General features: G+C 43.1%; 1 protein-coding gene across 3 annotated transcripts in view; it reads right to left on the reverse strand.

The window, feature by feature from the left end:
- Positions 1-22,326, reverse strand: part of ICE2 (interactor of little elongation complex ELL subunit 2) — a 565,283-nt gene that overhangs the window by 33,036 nt on the left and 509,921 nt on the right. For all 3 annotated transcript variants that reach the window (XM_069223465.1, XM_069223467.1, XM_069223466.1), the window contains one exon: positions 14,765-14,815. In XM_069223465.1, coding sequence (XP_069079566.1) covers positions 14,765-14,815 — 51 coding nt within the window. The remainder of the gene's footprint in view (positions 1-14,764; positions 14,816-22,326) is intronic.

The raw sequence follows: 22,326 nt of genomic DNA on the forward strand, positions 1-22,326 counted from the left end.
TTTCGGCTCCAAAGTGGAAGCCTCCACTCTTCGAGTCGAGCCCAAAGCAGGTGTGGAACGATATTCGGTCGATGCTGAATGCATTTTGGTCTCTTTTGATGCCGAACCTGAGGGTCAGTCATCGAGATGCCTCTTTCGGATCCGACCATGGCCTGCAAGCTGTAGTTGACCCAAGACCAGCTGTGATGACTTTTTGGCTTTTTTTTGTGATGGAGCAGTGCTGGCATACTCGCATACTGTGCATTTGGAATCACTTGGCTGTCCCCATCAGTGTCATGGTCGGAATTAGAATCTGCGATGCAAACTGCAGTCTGCCCTTGCTCCTCACCAAAAATGTCAGGCATTTGTTCGGTGCCCTCTACTGGCAGCATTGAAGCTTGAAAGCTTACTGGATCCAGTCTGATAGCTGGGGATTGGTCTACTAGTGAGTAATCTGCATGTAGAAGTATCCATCAGAAACTGGCTTTCCTAAATTGGCAAAAAGAAACCCTTAAGTATTTCAGATTAGAGGGCTTAAAGATACTCAGGAAAAATTAAAACACCAGATTAACCTCACAGAGTAGAGTTAAGGCTGATTCCTAGCTGACTGCCTCCTTTACCCAGGCCTCAGAGAGGATCAATGAAGGTAGAGAGGGGGATCTCTTGAATATTTTAATCTTCCCTAATCTGGTGAAAGGAGCCAGTGTCCTAAAAGATTCACCAGCCAATGTAGCGTTAGCAGTTCGGGAGTCAGATGGGAGACACACACAAGCAGGTGTGAGCAGAGCAGAGTGGCAGTGCAGCAAATGTGCAGACATGATGGTAGGCTGACATCATGACACCTCATTTACAGCCCCTGGGAGGAAGCCATCAGTTCCTCAAACACTGAGATACAGTTTAAACAGACAAAGCTTGATTATTATCCTAGAAAGTCTCAAGCCTGACCGTTGAAACAAAGGCTAGGGGCCTAGTCTTGACTCACAGATCTAGTAGAAGGGCACCCCTTCCACAGTGATGATGATGACAGTGAAAACACCTTAGACGATATCCCAAATGCCTCTTTTCTGTTAAAACAGGTAAGTTATTGTGCCCATTTACTGATCCTCATCTGACCTTCTCAACATAATGAAGCAGTTTTCTAAGATTCAAGAGAATAGGAACAAGTGTACGGACAAATTCCAAACTATTTATTAAATCTATGCAATATTGGCTGTCAACGAAAGTCAATCAGGTGCAACAGACTCTTAGGGGTGATGCTACTTTTGTGATAGTTAAAAACAGGCTACTTAATGCAGGAATATGCACGTGGCCCATTAAAAGAAACTTTGTACGAATTAACATCTGAAACAAAGGTGAATTATAAGCCATTTATTAAGGTTGATTGAAATACATCTTTTATCAACATTCTAGCAATTTAAATGCTCAAACTGCCACAGAGTCTGTAGGAGCAGCTTCCATTGAAGGATTAATGACTAAACTCCAAGAGCAATTGCAAAATATTTGAGTGGTTTGGCAAAGTAAAAGGCTGTCAGAATTCTGGAAGTAATTGCAGTTAATAAATATTGTTTGGAAAAAGAAAAAATTGAAAAACAATATTATCTCTCTAGAGGCATTTGTTCCAACAGGTAGCCCAGGGAAAGGATAAAGTGTTGCAGGGAGGTAGCAAAGTCAGGAGGGGATGGGGGAAGGGAAGAGGTTCCACTACTAAGAACTTCTTATTCTTTTAACTGTGGACAATTGGGTCAATGGAAGAGGGACTTTCTGCACCACCTTAGAAGTCTCAGGACCAGCACAAACAGCCTGGTTTTGTAACTCGTCCTCCTATTTCTCAAAATTGATATCCTTCATATTAGGACCGCTCAAAGGGAGTCACATGCCTTATGCATACTTTCATTTCTGGAGATCATAACTGATCAGACATTTAATGTAACAGTAGGCCCACTACCCACCTTATCAATTCTTCTGATAGCCAATCCACTTTGAAGACCCAGGGGGCACTGGTGAGGCCAAAGGGGAGCACAGGAAACTGAAAATGCTTCTGACCTACTTATAACCGCAGGAAATATCAGTGGGACTGTAGGATGGTTATATGAAAATATGCCTCCTGCAAGTCAAATGCCACCATTCAATTGCTCTGATCCATGGCAGACAGAAGCTAGGACAGCGTGAGCATTTTAAATTTGTCCTTCTGCAGGAAGGCATTCAAAGGGTGAAGATCTGAAATGGGACAGAGGCCTCCATCCTTTCCAGGTACAAGGAAATAGTGGGTGTAACAATCTGCCCTTATTTTCGAGTCTGGAACACTCTTGATGGCCACGCTGAGAAGCCGAGCTGGCACCTCTTGCAGTAAGATGGAAAAGTTCCCCGAAAGACACTGATGTGGAAGGAAGATGTGGAAGGTCAGAAAGGAAGGGAAGGGCACAGCCCTGCAGACCAACGTGAAGGATCCATCTGTCAGATGGTATGGCTTGCCAGCTCAGGAGAAAGTGTTGGATCCTGCCTCCCACAGGGCGGTTCTGCATAGCTAAGGGCAAACTAAAGTGCTTGGAGGCTAATGCTGCAGGGGAGGGGAAATGGGAAGATTGATGCCTCGGGTGACCTGTGAAATCCATGCTTTATTCAAAGGAAGGGAAGGGCATAACTGCTGCACAACCTGGAGGACCATCTGTCAGATGTTATGGATTGCTCCCTTGGGAGAAGGTGTTGGATCCTGTCTCCCACGGGGCAGTTGTGCACAGCTAAGGGCAAACTAAAGCTCTTAGAAGCTAATGCTGCAGTGGAAGGGGGCTGGAAAGATAGATGCTCTTGGTGACCTGTGCATTACTTGCTCTACCCTAGTTCCTAGCCACGGAAGTACTAGAATGACTCTGTGGGGGTGAAGGAAACTGGCACATCAACCCTTTTGAGTAGCCTTGAAAAGGCCAACACTGGTGGAAGTACCTGGCAGGGGTTGTGAGGCATAAAGGATGTGGTGTGGCCCAGGTCTCCTTAAAACATTTTAAGGCGGAGTCAGCTTTTTCTCCACCCAGATGGGATCCATCAAAAGGCATAAGGGATGCCTCTATAGCTCCTGAAAAAACAGTTGAGTAGGTCTACGCATGGATACCAGACTGGTGATGACTGCTCGACCAAGCAATCAGTACTATTCAGGCTAGCACAAATGACATATTTGGCTGCGTACTGACCATGCTGAACCGCATGAGCCAAGGAGGCCCTGAATTCTTCTGGGACTGCTGGCAAGATCTTACTAGCCATCTCCAAGAGGGCACTCACATATCGCTTAGTAGGCAAATCTTGCTGACCGATACAAACAGCAGGCCTTTTGCCCCAAGTGGCCAGTAGACACTACCATATTTACTGTTGAGAAAAGGTTTTAAACGGGAGAAACTTAAAGTGGAGAAAAATATTCATATGAAACATTAAGTCAATTGTTTTAATATTTTGTGAAACTTGTTTTTTCACTCTAAATTCCTCCCATTTAAATAAATCCCTGTATTTTTCAGTTACAAATATGGCACCATGTCTGTAGGCCACTGGGTAAAAGGTGCCTGCTGTTTGTAAATGTGACACTTTGAAATGGGAGAAAATGCAATTGATGAGTTTTATAGAATCCACATAAACATAAAGTTAACTCTTCAGTTTAAATTTCTCCCATTTCAAAGTCACAAATTTACACAGCAGGCATCTGGCGCCCAGTGGCTGGTAGACAGTGTCATATTTACAATTGAAAAATGCATCTATTTTTTTGAGGGGGAGGAATTTAAAGTGCGGAAAAATTTTCATATTATAAATATGTTTGCAGAACATTATTATGCACTTTAAATTTATCCTATTTAAAAAATGGCTGTATGTTTGTGTTATACATGTAACGGTTCCACATATTGGGAAAGGTATGTCCTGTGCCACAAGTACATATGTCACAGGCTCTCTTTCACCCATACGCATATTTCCCATTCATATGCACACAAGACCAGACTCTCACTGGCACACATGGAAGCCCTGTCATAACGCCCCTAGTCAAAAAGTATTTTGTTCAAACCATAGTTTCTGGTTGTATGGACATTGGGCTTTAAGTTAGTGAGCTGAGCGTAGGGTGTCTGGTAACACTGTGCAAGTGCCTTGGCCTTCAGTAGCTCACAGTGATTTTCACTGATCATAAGTACCCCTCACTATAGAAAAGGTTGGAGAGGTTTGTTCTAGGGGTTTAGATGGCACCGAGGAAAGATCTACTGGTGGTAATCCAACTTCAGGCCCTGGCAGATCCTGAGGCCTAGAAGAGTGCCAAAAATGTAAAGCATGGCCTCCTTTAGGATCTAAACCTGCTGTGTCATCATCAACGGCCTGGGAAATACTAGGTACATAGGACGAATTGTGGAATCAACTCTTCAATTGGAGTTCAGAAGTGTGATCGATTGGCACCTTGATAACCTTGTAATTTCTCTTTAGATAGAGAGTGGCAGGGTAGAGGTGAGCCCTGCTTTGCTTTATTACATTTCCTCTTAGATAAGACTTTGACTTACTGGATGACTTTGAGATCGAAGAACGGTTGCAAGGTTAAGCCTGCACCCTTAACTTAGAGCTAGAGCAGGACTTACAAAGGGTCTGTGACCTCTTTCTATGTTTGGCGATATACAGCTACAGTTCATGGTGCTGGATCGTTTTCCTTTGCATGAGAGTGAATGACTTCACTTGTTGAACAACTTGTTGTGTCCGAGCCAAACAACAAAGGCACAATTTGTGGGGGTTAGTTACTAACATCGTTTTTCAATGTTTTCAAAATTCACAGCATGGTTTGAACCCTGTAGTCCTAGGTGGAGACATCTTTTCCTTCGAGACAGGATTTTGATTTGAAAAAGTATTGAAAGCTGAAGGAAGAGGGAGTGGAGCACGGAAACTGCGTACACAGGTGCAAAAATAAAGGTACAGATGTTGGCGAGCAGAGGAAGCCCTTATTTGTGGGCACTGCTTCATGCCAACGTGGAGCTGTACAGCACAACCAAATGGATGGTGCGGGTACTGCTTAGAAATAATATGCATCCAGTCTGGCACCTGGGAGATATTCTAAAGGGGAGGAATCTGCAATAAGAAGTATTCAGCAGAAGAAGGAATACTTCCCACCATTACTGTATTGCTAACTCAAAGTGTATTAGGCCACACCAACAGAATTTGCAACTCCAAAGTTATGCCTAATAAGAAGCCTGTGAAATAAATATTTCATTAGAGCAAGATATGAGAGCCATTCTGATAACCTGAATCCTGGGGCGCTAAGACAGTCAGGGAGTTACGGGCTCCAGCTCATCAACTGGAGTCATTCAACTCTGGTGTTCTGCGACCACAGGACTATTGGATTCATACCTGGATAACCAAGTACTCTTTCCCAGCACTTCACTTTTATGATAGCAATTTAGAGCAGTCTGCGACATATTAAAAAAGATGGCTTGGTTTAGGCACTCAGAATCCAGTTTACAGAATAGTACAAGCTAAAAAAACAACTTCCACTCAGTGCTATCCTTTCTGAAATAAAGAAATGTCAATACACATATGGAAAATATTTTTTTACATAAAAGACACACACTGAAAATCAACAGTCTCTCTGATCCTCTGGGCTCCAAACAGTACCATAGCATCTAGAGGCTAAGCACCATGAAATAGTTAGCACCGGAGTAACAGGCCAGTTTGCAGAGATGGGACAATGGTAACTGAACATGTATTGCAGTGATATGAATTCAGCAATTGTCATGAACTCAAATGTTTTGGTCCGCCCAGTGTCCCATCACCAAAAGGAACATAAGCGTCCATCCTTCTTTCGGGAGTACACCACCATGGTGGTGTTATGGATCCTGTTACAGCTGCCTGGTGTGTAGGCAGATTTACTGACATTACACTAGTCCAGTATCCACTGGACTATCTGTGTGAGGGTAGCTGCTGCTCAAGGTGCCAGCATACACTGATAACCTCACATGTCCCAAAAGGGGACGGATGCCTCTATCTCAGAGCCTACTGTTCACAGTCTAAGGCTTCTAATAGCAGAGAAACAATGGGGATGGTGCTACTATCGCTGGAAGCTAGAGACCATAAAAGTGCTAAAGCAAGAGCCGAGGTTTTAAATGGTAAGTTCTTCAACAGGGCAATCATCTACAGATGGAAACTGGAAGGCACCAACATGATCCCACTAAACAGGGGAACAGTCAAGGAGAATCTGTCTCACGTTCAGTGACAGGAACTTCCCCCGTTTCCTTGTAGATGCACAGCAAGTTTCCTTATCTTGAGCAAGTACTTCAAGTTTCTATGTGCTACAAAATTATTGCCCTTCCACAACTGACTCTCACGTGTCTTGGTCCAAACTCCTCCACTTCCAGTTAGCTGAAGCCTACCTCTTTTTATCGGAATGGCAAAGTCCTCTCTGAATAAAAAACAGTCCCAGAAACATTGTCTCAGGCACATATCCTATTCCCAGGTGTGGTATGGAGAATGACATTCCACATGGGATTCGACTCCTGGCTCTCTGCTTCCTTAACCACTCAGGTTCCAGCTATTTTCAGAAGACAAGTGAATCACTAAAGCACCCAGAGCTGAGGAGGCCCTGAGAGACAAACTGATCCAATCAGTGGATCTGCTACTTTTAAATTGCTTGGTGCCCCTACAATCCTGGGTGTATATTACTTGCATGTTCATTGCATGATTACTGCATGAGGGTCCCTGCTGTCATCTTCCTTTGTTTCTTGGCATATGTGTGCGCTATCCCCAAGGAAGAATGTTAAAAGCTCCAGACGAGGGACAATGGCTACAGGAGAGGACAGCACCCAAGTAAGGGAGGGGGGGGGGGGGATAATATATTTCCTCTTTTAGGTATCCCTCTTTCGAAATATAGGTTTGTTTATTTAGGAATATTTTTCAAACATAATTAGACATTTATTAATGTTGTTATACATTGCAACGTGATAAATCAGCTGTCTTGAAAATATTTATGATTTTGTGCAGTTTGAATTATCTTTCTAGTGACTGTTTTTAAATAATGAATAATGCTGCACAGAATTGATGTCTTGACTTCTCACGTTTTGTTTTTAAACTATAAGCAAGGTTTCACAGAAGGTAAGTAAGTGAAAGGTTAGAAGGACTTTACTACTAAACTGGTTATTTTGAAAATTTTCAGCTGTGTTCAGTTAGAATATTTAAATGGAATACAGTGTAATGAGATAGAGGAGAACTTTGTATTAGGGTTTCAAGATGGTCATATAGAAGCTGTAATCACCTTGTCTTGCTGAAGGAACACCAGCCTTCACTTGGCTTAGCTGTCAACTTGCAGGCGGGAACAGAAGCCTTTGTTTCTTTCCTGCGCATTGGTTATATTGTAGCAGATGAGAACATTCTATGAAACTTGAAGAGGCTTATGTTGGTGCCAAGTTAGTTGAGAGAAAGGAGTGGTTGGGGGCATTGATGTAAAGAAGCTGTATGATAACGTCATAATATTACAGCCTTTTCTGTTATTTTGCCTCCTGACAAGTATAATTTCCACTATCTTCTTTATTTGCATAATAGTTACTATTAGTATTGTGTGCACTAGGATAGGATCTTGATTTAAATAAATCCTGAAGACATATCCCTGGCTTCTTACTGTTTGATTGTGCCTATTGATGATGAAAGAGGGTTTGGGATTCCAATAACTATTCCAATGAAATATCACATAACTAATTGTTTCCTAGAACACGCCTCACTCACATAGTGCACAGTTCATTGGGTTCTCTTTCTCAGGTTGGCAGATTGCCGAGTGCCAGAGAGTCTAGAAAAAATAATTCCTGGTCATGTTCTGGAGAGAAATCCAGAAAATCAGGAGGGTTATCTCAGCAGAGACTAATTCTGCATTGAACAAAGGTAAGGGCTAGTTTCTCCCAAACCCACCAAGAACCTGCAATGACTAGGGAGGAGTATGGGGGAGATGGAATATCCAGCAGACGAGGAACCATGTGTGTTTACACTGAAGACAATCAATCAACTGCAGCCCCAGAGGGAAAAGTAACTCTTTGTAAAAGAGGGCTGCACTGTGTGTAGCCCTTCAACTTCAAAGGCAAGCTCTAGGGTCACCATGCATGTGCACAGGGAAGCCCTCAGTGGACACAAGTGATATGTCATGTTCACTCAGCAAAAAAAAAAAACTACAGCAAATTTCCAGTGACTTGCCATGAGATTAACATGGGGCAGGACATGCTCTCAAGAACCATGCAGCCGTCTTTCATTCAAGACGATTTTTTCTTTATGGTGCAATGCTTTGTTACCCTGTTGTCCCAAACCCTACCACTAAATTTCCTGTATTTTGCATACAGCTACTTATTTCCCTGTGGGACTGGTTTGTTTAATGCCTTATTTTATTTCCCTATATAGTAAGACAATTTTCATTTGCATTGCCATTCTCTTTCAAAGGAAACCATTAAAGTGGATGAGACTCATCAGGATATACAAAAATACCTTTCATCTTTTCTCAAGCTATTAAAACTGATTTAGACACATTTGTTTTCACTGGTAGTTCTATCCTTAGTCAGAGTGTGGATGATGTGCTGGTGGCCTCCGATTCTACCGACAAACTCACAGGTGATGCATTATATTTGCTGACTGAACTAGCCAAAATAGAGCACAAGTCTTTGAAGAAAAAAATCAGTTATATTTAGGGTGGGGTGCATTACTTTAGTCATGACATTCAGAAGGAGAAATACACCCAATATGCAAATTGCATCCAGGACACTCGCAGGTTATCACACCTCATCATTGGAGTTTGCATCCGCTAGGCATGGCAGGTTATTTACGATAAGCCAACATTTTAAAGTTTTTTGGGGATCTTAAAAGAAGAGACACACTGGAGCATTTGCTTTCGTAGACACAAAAAGAGTAAAACGCTTACAATTTTGAAGACTACACTATCCTCAGCTTATGGACTGAGGTTTGCCTGATGTGAGAAAGTGGATTAGTAGTTGGGGTGGATGACAGTCCACCACAAGTAACAATGAAACTATTCTTGTTAGGTCCAATAAGGATTTCAGTAATTTAAAACTGAGCTCAATCTCTTGTAGCACAGAGCAGACAGGCGTAACTTTAAAAATGCGTAACAAATTTATAAGTACCAAAACACAGCTAAAAAGTCAAATACACAAGACAATAAAAATATGTCTCCTATTTATAAAAATAGAGAACCGTAGATATACATTTTTAATATTTTGAATAGAGGGAACGAATAATTTAATGACCAAATTTACAGCAAAAATCTATAACTGGAACCAGAAATATGAATTTTAAAGTTTTAAATAGAAATAGCACCAAAAAGAGCCAACCATGATCTTCTGGTTGTGCTTGAATGGCACAAAGCCCCAATGATTTCCAATAGCAAAGGGGCATGAATTGGATACAGAAACCATGTTCAACTCAGTCATAAGTTTTACGTTCTGACTTAGTCGCTGAAACAGAAGTTGAAAATCCTCAGCGTGGCAAGGCAGCAGGCTGTGGCCAAGAAGGGCTCCACAAAGTAAGAAAGTTAGCAGTGACGCCATTGACTTTCCGCTGGAAAGCTCCATGCGTGATAAATTCAAAATTTGCACCCAAGGAAGCTCCCTCGCCAGCCAACTACTTTTGGTGCCTTTGCCCAGTGAAGATCTATGTTTGGACTTAGTCACTTTTTTGGAACTTCCTCCAGCGGGGAAAAGGATGCAGCTGTAGTCCAACAGGGCTTTACAAGGCTAATTACCTTCTTTGTGATGTCCTGCTTAAACAGATTTACTGCTTCAGAAAAGCTCTGAGCAGGAGCAACCTGAATATTTGGCCCAAAGGCATGGCACCTTTGTCAGATTGACTTGGCAGGTTTGTCCTGGTACACTGAAGCCAAAAAGTTTCCAAACCCCAGGTTTCTCAGGATGTTTGGACACGGTCATTGGTTCCAGGACCTCAGGAACAGAATTTGGGGGTAAAGACTCACAACAGCAAACACCACCAGCAGGATTCAGGGCAGGTCGAGTTGGAACTGGTCAACTGGGCTAGACAGGAAAAATGGCTTCTAACAGCTTGCTGTGTCTCTGTGGCTTAACAGTGGGTCAGCCAACTGACCTCTGGAGTCCACTTTTTTGCGCTGGCTACAAGTACGAATGGGTCTAGCCTTTCAGGTCTCTTCATCAGTCTCAAAATCAAGAGCAGTTCTTCTTGGATCTTCTGCAGACCCAGTGGTGAACTGAAAAGGGCGCTCAGTGGTGTGGAATTAATTCATGGTACCAGCCTGTGAATGGGGTGACTCTTTGCCCTTCTCTAAACAGTAGGAAAAAGGTTCTCAGGGGTAAACCTACCACTTTTGCAGCAGTGCCTACTGCAAACAATCCAACAGTGACCATCTCCCCTTGTGCATAGCCTGTGTGCCTAACCCAGTGGTGTGGCCAGGGAAATGATCAACCCCACCTCAGTAGTCACTTCAAACCAGTTTAGGGGCAGTTCCTCACCCACTAGCATTGGTACCTGTCTGACTGGGGGAACAAAGAAGGCCCTTGCCGAAGGGTGAGCTAACATTTCCTTATGACAGGATAGGCCTCTTTCAAGGTAACCAGGTTTTTTTGGCACAGCTCAGATCGTTATCCTGCCAGAGGAACCAAACACCTCCCCGTACTTAAGGCCTGTGTCTCAGACCTGGGAACAAGTTCACAACTCATCAAGGAGGCTATTCAGCTCATGGGTGACACTTGAAGCTCATGAGGCTACAGGCATGGAAAGGTAATTTTCTAAAACCACCTTTTCTAACATATTTATTACAAAACTGACTTTATCAGTGAAATAAGCTTGTAATAAATATTTTTAAAAGTCCAAGAATGACATTTGTTGCTGTTTTCTAGCCGGAGATAACATGAGTAAATTTAATACTGAATTCCAATGAATTCCTATAGTGTTATGGACCTTATCACTCTAAGGGCATGTTTCACACTGAAGCTGTACACGTCCTACTTTTAAATATCATTCACCCTTCCTTACGGGCTGTATGGCCGACTTACAGGTGACAATAGTATTTAAAAGGAGAGTTTAGGCCTGGCAACAAGGATTTTATTTTGACAGGCCAAGTGTGCAGTTCTAAAAGTGGAGAAAGAGGTTACAATGGTAGGCCTGCAGTCATGTTTGCACTGTCACTGTAGAGGGTGCCACAATGGGTACTCCAGTTCACTAGTGACATTTAACTTGCAGGCCCTGGGTACACTTTTCACCATATAGTAGGGAATTGGAAAGTTAAATACGCCAATCAAGATTGTAGCCAATTTTAATATGTTTTGGGGGTCAAAGTGAACAAAAAAGGGGGATGCAAAAAGAGACATTTTCAACACATCATTCAAAACCATTTATATTTATTGGTAAGAAAATGTCCTAAGGGTACTAAAACAGGATCATGGTGACTAAAAGAAAACAATTAGGGTCTGACGGAATTAGGGTATGCCGTACAGAGTACTTGGTTACAAATAGAACAGAGTGCCCTGCCTGCTGAAAGCTAGGTCTGCCTGCCTCATTTAGAGACACTCAATAAATAGGTCTGCCTGCCTCATTTAGAGACACTCAATAAAAATAGAGTAGTATATAAAAACAATTATCAAGTTCTCCTTGAATACTAGCTTAAATTACCATTATCCTTTCACACACTGCCAAAACACATCACAGCGCATCTACCCACCACTCATCCTTCAAATGACCACTGCCATCAATATCTTATTATAGAGACAGGGAATATATCAAACATATTTATACTTTATAAAAGCTGAATCAATGATAAAAAATGTTTGTATCCTCCCAAAATGGTTTTCCAATACATACAATAAAACTCACATCAATAAGAACCAAATATCCATGCAAACACATAAATTGCACTGACATCACATAAAACACTGGAGACCCCCATGAGACCTCATAACATTGTCTATTCCAAAACTACAAATTCTACCTCGTTCGCTACACACCCAATGACCGTTTTGCTTATATTGCAGCCTAATTGTGGCATGTGTCAGCAGATTTAGTATAAAGAATGCGTCAACGCATTGCGGTGGCCTTCTGAGTTTGTCACCACATTCTTCGGGACAGTTATATGGTCTCCAATATACATAAAATCATCCAGATCACGATTCCAATGTTCCTCTCCAACTGGTATTCACCCTGCACTTTATTATGAATGAAAATAATTTCATAGGCGGCAGGGGTTCTCCACGGCAACCTATTACATAACAGGTTGATCACCCCCGTAACTAGAATCTGCAGCAAGTATTTCCCTTCAATTTCACTCTTTCCAGTAACCTTAACCTTCAACTGTCAGATTTCCCCTTTCTCAGGTACCATGTACCTCGTCAATAAATGGCACCACATTATTTACTTGCAGTTTCTTTATTTACCTGTATAGTATGATATTGGTAGCACTGGTCATTTGAAGGTTGAGTGGTGGGTAGAAGCCCTGTGATGTGTTTTGGCAGTATGAGAAAGGATTAGAGAAATGTAAGCTAGTATTCAAGGGGGACTTGATAATTTTTCTCATTTAGAGACAGACCTCAGCTTTTCTGTCGACTGAGGGCAGCAGGCTCTGTCAATGGAAAACTTACAATGGTGGCCCAACGGAATAGGGGGTCAATGGAGGAAGGAGATTACAATGCCTGCTCTATTTAGGGTGGATGGTGTACAATCTTTTCTCCTGTTGTGGGACTGAAAATAACTTAGTTTAATACTGAAATGTATAAAAATATGATGGGCTGTGCTGTGGAGAGCACAAAAGGGAGAAATCGTGACAAATACAAATTGCTTAACATATGCTTGACTAATACAAATGGCCATATTATCATGACATCTGAAAATGTTTCATAAAAACTGCTGTTTTTGCAAAAAAACGATGTGTGTGTTGAAACTTTTGAATAGCATCTGCTCTGCGTGTCTCCCAGTCAGTCCATGGCCTCACATGACACATGCTCAATAGAATAGTGAAAATTTGAAAACCTTCCGAAATTGGGTATACATGCATGCTTTTATGCTTCTCCTCTGGGGGCTCGACTCCGATCAATGCCAGAAGGATAAATAATGAATGAATGAATATATATATCTATATATAAATATATTCTTCTTTATGGAGAAACACCCAATCCCCCTCCCCCTCCCCCCTGAGTCACTTGATCGCCCAAACCCTGCAACCTTTATCCTTCAATCACTCCTGACTGCTCTTCCTGTCCACCAAGGGGATTAACTCCACTCTCACCGAGAAAAGAACCTCAGGCACAAGGTTTATTCTACGAAGTCTGTTGTGGTGCCAGAGTTCAGAACAATGACAAGCCAGTTAACCAAACGGTTTAACAATGTTTTGTTAATGTACACTATACATTGTGTGTGTCCCAGAATAAACCATATGAACAGTTGGAACGCTGACTTACACTTAATATAAAATAGGTAAAAGTTCACATGCATCGACCAGTACTAAGCAGAAAGGTAGACGGTGCGCCTAACTTGCAATTACGTTATGCAGGACAGCTTAGTAATATGAAGTTCAACTTATATGAAACACTGTATGCAGTATTAACATATACACTTGCTTTATAGTATTTATAACCGATAGGCAGTTGTAGGACCAAGCTAACCCAAATGACTGCAGAAGTCTGGAAGTGCATACTTGACATACCTAGGGATTTTGGACTGGACTGGTTCAGTTTTGCATTACAGAAAGACTTTGTCAGAAGAATAACAATTCCTCCTCTCAGAAAAACGCCTTGTTTTAAAGGAGAGCTATGCAGCTAAGATTATGGTAACAGTCACAACCAACACATAGGTTCCTTGCAGAATAAAATTACATCCTTGCTGGAATTGCCCAGGTAGAACGCAATATTTGTCTACAGCAGGTGAACACTGTAAATGAATACCACTAGCCTAATGTATGCCAGGAGGGACTACCCATTAAGGTATAACCTGCTCTTCCCAGATTTTTATTTTTTTGTTAAAACACAAAAGGACAACATGCATTTTCAGTCACTGAGGGTGGATTTCCTGTCACGGAAAACAGCTCCTTTTTGTGGAGTCTTTAATTATTGTCAAGTTTATAGGTGAAGTGCGCAATTGCTTTTACCTGTAGTACGCATTGTGGGCTTTTAATCACACCCACCGCACACCCATCACTTTCACTTGTTTGTGGCCTTGCCTTTCAAAAATCCTGTTATCATTGGTAAATACTTTAGGCTTGTCCCTCCTTGGGGTGGTTTTGTTACCGCCTTGCAGACTGACCTTGTTACATGGATAATTGCACAATTGCCGATACATTTGACTGCAAACTTCCTTTTCTTATTGTGTCTCTCCTTCGCGCTCATGCTTGTGGCAGCCAGGGCGCTTTGAATTGGCTGGCTTATGTCAACTGCTTCACTTTTCATTTTCAATTTAAATAGCAAGAAAAGTCCAGTTAGGATTTTACAATGCTGATAGCTCTAACTCGAGCAAACATGAGACCCATTGCATTGCAAATGCTTGTTCTTCTTGTAAATACCCAAAGAATTTATTGTGGATTATAAGAACAGATCCCTGGGTAGGCACGTGCAAAGCAGACGTTAAAGGTAACTAAGTAATGTGGATCATTTGGGCCCCTCATGTTATACTAATGCTGCTGGGGGTGGTGGAAGCTACTGTGGTCTGGGAACGCCTCAATATCCCAAAATAACTTTGTAGATGTTTGAGGAGGATCTTGAAGTCTTACCTGCCATGGGTAGTTAAGGGCCAAAGCTTCAGTCTATTCACGAAAAAGTGTCTCGGAAGTGGTAAGAAAACTCACCTAGTGACTTTCTTCAAGATGTGACGGAGAATATTCAGTGAATCTGAAGGTCTGGGAAACCAAAACAAAGATAGAAATCAGTAAAATCACAGCATAAAATATACTTTAGCCAACACTGGGATTTTAAATTGGTATCTTTGGGAAAAAGAATATTAAACAATCTAGCACCTCTTACTGGTCTGTTTTAACCACGTGCAATAAACGGGTATGAAATCTTCAAAGCAGAATGCGAAATTATTTTCTTTAGTGTTGCGAGTTCAGAATTGCATTCATGTAAAGAAAAGATTGGTCTTACCAAGCTTTCCAGCCTTTTCTGCTGATCAGCTATGGCTGGGAAATCTAAAACACTACAAACTGCTGCTATCCTGGGGATCACAACACGCAACTGTCTTTCACTCAAGAAACAAAACAGGTCTGCAGTGTATGAGAAGGCATGACGAACTACGGATCAGTACAGACCATGGGCTTCAACTGGATACAAAGTCCAACTGGAAGTCATGCAGAATGGGAGCTAGACTTTCTTTGCTATCTTTACTATGAATTCTGCATTTAGGACTTTCCCACAGACCAGAGGTAACAAAACAAGGACATGACGAGTGACTCAGGATACCTACACGACAAACGTGGGTGTAACCTCTAAGCCACCAAAAAATGATATAACACAATTATAACAAATGCAGTCAAACTATGATCAAATGTTGAGGCTGTGGTCAAAAAGTACTCGTGGATCGGACACCTTCAGCACAAGGAGAGTGCAAATCCCCCTTAATTATGTTTCCCTTTGTTTAGCCTGAAGCAACTCTCATAACTACAATACCACGTCTTTCCCTTCAGGACCAATCACTAGCCAGCACTACACCATTTAGACAGCTACCTTAGTCAGAAAGTCAAAGATGACAGAGAGTTTGTGGTGCAACTGAGAACGAAATTGTTCAGCATGACAACACTCGGCAGCAATTCCTCAGATGTGATACATATGCATTTAATAACAGCTGTTACATCATCAATGTCTGTGGTACCTGCACATGATGAAGGCTCCAGGACTACACATGTAAAACTCTGGAATGAAGCACTGGTGTCCCCTGTAGAGCTTACTTTCCCAATGTAACCACCAATATGCAAATTGTTTGCTTTTTGCAGGGCAACATTTCTAGAATATGTTAATGTTTGTATAAAATATAAATGATTAACTGTGTAATATAGTCCGATAATGGCATCACAGGGTACTGGTGATGTGATATAAACCATGAGGCCGAAAACCGAGTGCATAGTAAATGGTACCAGAACCCCAAGGTGGTAATATAGGCCCATAATATTTTAGATACCCCTTGTGTATTTTTTATATTACATGTTTATTTTTGGGAAGTCATCTTCAAAAAGTTGTTTTCATAACAATTTGCAACTAACCATGGGGAATGATGAGAAGAACAAGTTACTGAACTTCGCAAACCGTCTTTCTAATCAGAGAATCCTCACCGACTGCCTGTGGCGAAGTCCTGCAGCCAATCCCTGGTATGTACAACCAAAGGCTGTGCACAGTGGAAGATGGCCGACTACGGTGGGTTAGGTGCAGGTGGATTTTGTGTGTTTGTGTGTGTATATATACTTCAAACGATAATGACATATAATAAACTAAACTGACTACAGACATTAGAATAATAGATCCCAGAACTACCCATCTCAGTGGCAATTTATCAACTTCGGAACGATAAAGGACTAATCAAGACCTACTGGAATTATGACCAGTTGGTCTCTGTGTTGGGGTGTATTTAGTACACTGAGCCACCTTGCTGACTTTGCAAATGTTTTGCAACAGAGCAGAATATTTCAGAACACTGATATCTTCAGCACAGCATATAAGTTTGAGGAGTCGTGTCTGGTTTGACTTGTGCTAACCATGTCTGTTAAAAAAAAAAAAAAAAACTGAAATGGCTATGATATGACATTTTAAACAGACTATCATACGGTTACCCCGTGTTGTACACTGCATATTAAGTCCAACTATTCGAGTAAGCGTAGCCTCATTCAAAAGTTGTCATAACCAAACGAGAAAATGCAGATTTAGTCAAGTCAGCCTTATATCATAGCTTCTTGTATCTTCTTTTAAGGCATTCTCATATTTTTCAACTTAAGGAGCTTGGCACCTGCCCCTTAGTGTCTGTCTAAATGTTCTGTTTTGTCACATGCCCAATCCTCTGCTTACTGCATTGAGAAAATGTGCATAAATGTAGCATGGAAGTGTAAAGAATTTAGCACTAGATGATCCAGCTGATCAGATGGCGGAGCGCTGGGCTATTTAAATGGAAAATTGCACTCAGAATATTTTTGACGTTTGCTGGCTGTTTTTACAATAAATACTTGTAAGACTACTATGAACTTTTTTCTTTCTCAAAAGCGGATGCATTGTGTGTTGAGAAACGTATTCACTCGCAAATATGGGACAGGCACTGGACCAAGATCCACATGAAGAGCCCGGGTATCAGATGTAGGTAAGAGACTTCTCCAGTGGGACTGCGGTGGAGCACGAACCAGGGTTGGACCCAGCGAATTGTGAATTGGCCAGACAGTCTAAGAAGTTTAACTAAATGAAGGTAGTCTAACCGCATCGCATACATTGTTACCTATTGTCTGACGTGCTGAAAAAGTGCACAGAGGTGTCACTTGGGGAAGGAAATACCGGTGTAATAGACTGGTGTGGAAGACAGGAATGTGAGGAGTCCGTCGGGTGGTGGCATCAGGACCCAAGCACAGGCCCAAAGAGTGGCATGAAAGCGTGTGAAAAAGAAGCTCTCTGATCCCGCCATAAAGGCCAATTTGCTAGCTCCTCTGGGCAATAACCAAAGAAAGGCTGAATGCAAGGAAAGCTTTGAGTCTGTGTATGATCCCTTTCATTTTTCGCTCTAGGACAGTGGTTCCCAAACTTCTGATTTATGAGGACCCCCATTTTAACATTAATGGAACCCAGGGACCCCCACTGAATCATCATTGGAATCCGGGGACCCCTGCCTGAGTCATTACTGGAAGTTGGGGACATAATTTGTCAATATTTGTTAATATTTTTTTAATTTTCTAAGCAGTCGAGGACCCCCTGAGAAGGCTTCGTGGACCCCCAGGGGTCCACAGATTGGGGAACCACTGCTGGAAGATCAGTGAGAGAAATAACTAAGGGACCCTTCCGCCTGTTTTCCATTTCCTTCCCGCACACGAGGCTACAAAGACCTTCTAGTTTTCTGTGTATGTGTGAAGAAATAGTAATGGGGTACTGTAAAGAAATGGCTCCCTGTTGCAGTTACCCCCCACTTTTTGCCTGATACTGATGCTGACTTGACTGAGAAGTGTGCTGGGACCCTGCTAACCAGGCCCCAGCACCAGTGTTCTTTCACCTAACATGTACCATTGTCTCCACAATTGGCACAACCTGCCACCCAGGTAACTCCCTTGTAACTGGTACCCCTGGTACCAAGGGCCCTGATGCCAGGGAAGGTCTCTAAGGGCTGCAGCATGTCTTATGCCACCCTAGGGACCCCTCACTCAGCACAGACACACTGCTTGCCAGCTTGTGTGTGCTGGTGGGGAGAAAACGACTAAGTCGACATGGCACTCCCCTCAGGGTGCCATGCAAACCTCACACTGCCTGTGGCATAGATAAGTCACCCCTCTAGCAGGCCTTACAGCCCTAAGGCAGGGTGCACTAGACCACAGGTGAGGGCATAGGTGCATGAGCACTATGCCCCTACTGTGTCTAAGCAAAACCTTAGACATTGTAAGTGCAGGGTAGCCATAAGAGTATATGGTCTGGGAGTCTGTCAAAAACTAACTCCACAGCTCCATAATGGCTACACTGAATACTGGGAAGTTTGGTACCAAACTTCTCAGAATAATAAACCCACACTGATGCCAGTGCTGGATTTATTAAAAAATGCACACAGAGGACATCTTAGAGATGCCCCCTGTATTTTACCCAATTGTTCAGTGCAGGACTGACTGGTCTGTGCCAGCCTGCTGCTGAGAGACGAGTTTCTGACCCCATGCGGTGAGGGCCTTTGTGCTCTCTGAGGACAGAAACACAAGCCTGCTCTGGGTGGAGGTGCTTCACACCTCCCCCCTGCAGGAACTGTAACACCTAGCAGTGAGCTTCAAAGGCTCAGGCTTCGTGCTACAATGCCCCCAATAGGATTAGGAATGTGCCCCCCTCCCCTCAGGGAGGAGGCACAAAGAGGGTGTAGCCACCCTCAGGGCTAGTAGCCATTGGCTACTAACCCACAGACCTAAACACACCCCTAAATCGAGTATTTAGGGGCTCCCAGAACACAGCAAGATAAGATTCCTGCAACTTAAGAAGAAGAGGACTGCTAAGCTGGAAAACCCTGCAGAGAAGACGGAGACACCAACTGCTTTGGCCCCAGCTCTACCGGCCTGTATCCCCACTTCTAAAGACACTGCTCCAGCGACGCTTTCCACAGGGACCAGCAACCTCTGAAGCCTCAGAGGACTGCCCTGCATCTAGAAGGACCAAGAACTCCAGAGGACAGCGGCTCTGTTCACCAAAGACTGCAACTTTGCAACAAACAAGCAACTTTAAAACAACACGCGTTTCCCGCCAGAAGCGTGAGACTTGGCACTCTGCACCCGACGCCCCCGGCTCGAATTGTGGAGAACAATCACTTCAGGGAGGACTCCCCGGCAACTGCAAGACCGTGAGTAGCCAGAGTTGACCCCCCTGAGCCCCCACAGCGACGCCTGTAGAGGGAATCCCGAGGCTCCCCCTGACCGCGACTGCATGCTTCAAAGACCCGACACCTGGTAAAGGCACTACATCCGCAGCCCCCAGGACCTGAAGGATCCGACCTCCAGTGCAGGAGCGACCCCCAGGAGGCCCTCTCCCTTGCCCAGGTGGTGGCTACCCCGAGGAGCCCCCCCCCCTTGCCTGCATCGCTGAAGAGACCCCTTGGTCTCCCATTGAAACCTATTGAAAACCCGACATTTGTTTGCACACTGCACCTGGCCCCTGTGCCGCTGAGGGTGTACTTTCTGTGTGGACTTGTGTCCCCCCCGGTGCCCTACAAAACCCCCCTGGTCTGCCCTCCGAAGACGCGGGTACATACCTGCTGGCAGACTGGAACCGGAGCACCCCCTTCTCCACTGAAGCCTATGCGTTTTGGGCACCACTTTGACCTCTGCACCTGACCGGCCCTGAGCTGCTGGTGTGGTAACTTTGGGGTTGCTCTGAACCCCCAACGGTGGGCTACCTTGGACCCAAACTTGAACCCCGTAGGTGGTTTACTTACCTGCAAAAACTAACAAACTCTTACTCCCCCTAGGAACTGTTGAAAATTGCACTGTGTCTAGTTTTAAAATAGCTATATGTGATTTATGTGAAAACTGTATATGCTATTTTGCTAATTCAAAGTTCCTAAAGTACCTACCTGCAATACCTTTCATTTAAAGTATTACATGTAAATCTTGAACCTGTGGTTCTTAAAATAAACTAAGAAAATATATTTTTCTATACAAAAACCTATTGGCCTGGAATTGTCTCTGAGTGTGTGTTCCTCATTTATTGCCTGTGTGTGTACAACAAATGCTTAACACTACTCCTTTGATAAGCCTACTGCTCGAGCACACTACCACAAAATAGAGCATTAGTATTATCTCTTTTTGCCACTATCTTACCTCTAAGGGGAATCCTTGGACTCTGTGCATACTATTCCTTACTTTGAAATAGTGCATAAAGAGCCAACTTCCTACAGGTACAAAAAGCTAAGCAGTATGAATCCCTACCAGGAGGGACTCCTGCTCACAATAATTACCACGATTGCAGTAGAGTTGCTTGCAGATTTGTGAAGCGTATTGGAAGCGTATTCATATGCAAGAGCTGTTGTAATAACTCTCAGAGCATGCTTAGAGAGTTAATTCCATGATTCAGAACCCCGAGCAACCTCTTGAGTGAGCGAAGAACACACATCATTTCAGTAGGAAAGGAGATTTGTCAATCAACACCACCCGGAGTTAGCCGCAAAGGCAAAAGGAAATAACAACCAGCATCAGAACAAGGTAGCAAAGATTTATGACGAAACCCACCTAAAGTGGTCAGATGCCTTGCCCTTAGCACTGTGGCCGATTATTGGCACCCCAACTAGGGAAGCAAGCTGAGCCTCTATGAAAAAGTTATGGGGCACCGTATAATACTGCCTTCAAACCTACCAATCCCAGCAGGTATGATAGACATCTAATTAAATGATGATGCAGTTCTCCACTATTACATAAAGCCCATCCACTGTCTCTACTGTTTCTGTATTCGGGGCTCTAGTTTCCCCGCCTATCCAACCCTCCAGGTAGTCAAGTAGCTTTTAAAGAAGATACACCAGAGAACGTCTGCTCTGTCCACTGGATGGACCCTAACTGTATGCTGCTCCTCACCAACAGAGTCATGAAGTGTCACAGACAGCATATTATCTGTCTGACACTACACTTCCTGCTTACTTGGACCAATGGGAGGTTTGTGGACAATGAGAGACTAACAGCAGCATATTAGTGGGCCAAAGTGTTTGAAACACTGCATAAGACACTATACATCACAATGTCCATTCCTGTAAACACGGTACCCTACCTGTGTGGTGTTTTGTAACTATGATTAGTGAAAGCAATATGCACATTTCATATGTGGCAAGAAAGCCTATCCCTAACTGCCCTGATATTGGGCTGGGGCCTGTTGTGCCAGTTATGTGGTTCATGTCATCATACACTGCAGAACATCTTCAACAATGGTGGAGGAGCCATGAGATGTTTGAAACAAAAGGAATATGTTACTTACCAGTAAGCATCTGTTCATAGCATGCAGAGCTGTAGATTCACATGCTCAATATAATCCTCCCTTCTAGTGTTGGGCTTAGAAGTTAGCAACTTGTTTTTTTTTCAGATGACGCCTTTTGAGTCTTGAAGGATAGTAACTTGAAAGACTTAGCTGGGAATGCATCTGGGCATCAACTCCATTGTTAGATAGTTTTTTCGCACACTGGGTGAATGCAGAGATGGGGTAGTACATAGGACAGTTTGGGGACCACACAGGGTGGTATATTTATTTATAAAGTTTTATATTGCACAAACATGACCCAAAGGGTATAGGCGCTTTACAAATGTCAAGTTATATGCAGATTTACAGGGGACAGTGCAGGAAAATGTGTGGGACCTGACAGGCAAAGAAGTGGGTTTGATCAAGGGAGTAGAGCCAAATAAAACCTCTTTGAAGGCAAATGTGGTGTTCCCGCAGCTTCCCCAGTACAACATGGCACACGATGTGTTGATGAAAGTGGCGCTGATAATTGGAGACTTGGTAAAGCAGGGAGTTTTAAAAGAAGTGTTGAGCAGCCCATGTAATTCACCTATATTGGGTTTGAAGAAGCCATGTGGGAAAGTATGAATTGTTCAGGACTTGAGGAAAGTGAACAACATGATGGTCAAGTGCTGTCCCATAGTGTCACCCTCAGAAGTAATAATGTTTCAGATACCATGCGGTGCAGAGTGGTACACAGTGGTTGATTTGTCACAAGCTTTCTTTTATG

Source organism: Pleurodeles waltl, chromosome 3_1 (genome assembly GCF_031143425.1).
Source record: "Pleurodeles waltl isolate 20211129_DDA chromosome 3_1, aPleWal1.hap1.20221129, whole genome shotgun sequence".
In the NCBI taxonomy this organism is placed as follows: domain Eukaryota; kingdom Metazoa; phylum Chordata; class Amphibia; order Caudata; family Salamandridae; genus Pleurodeles; species Pleurodeles waltl.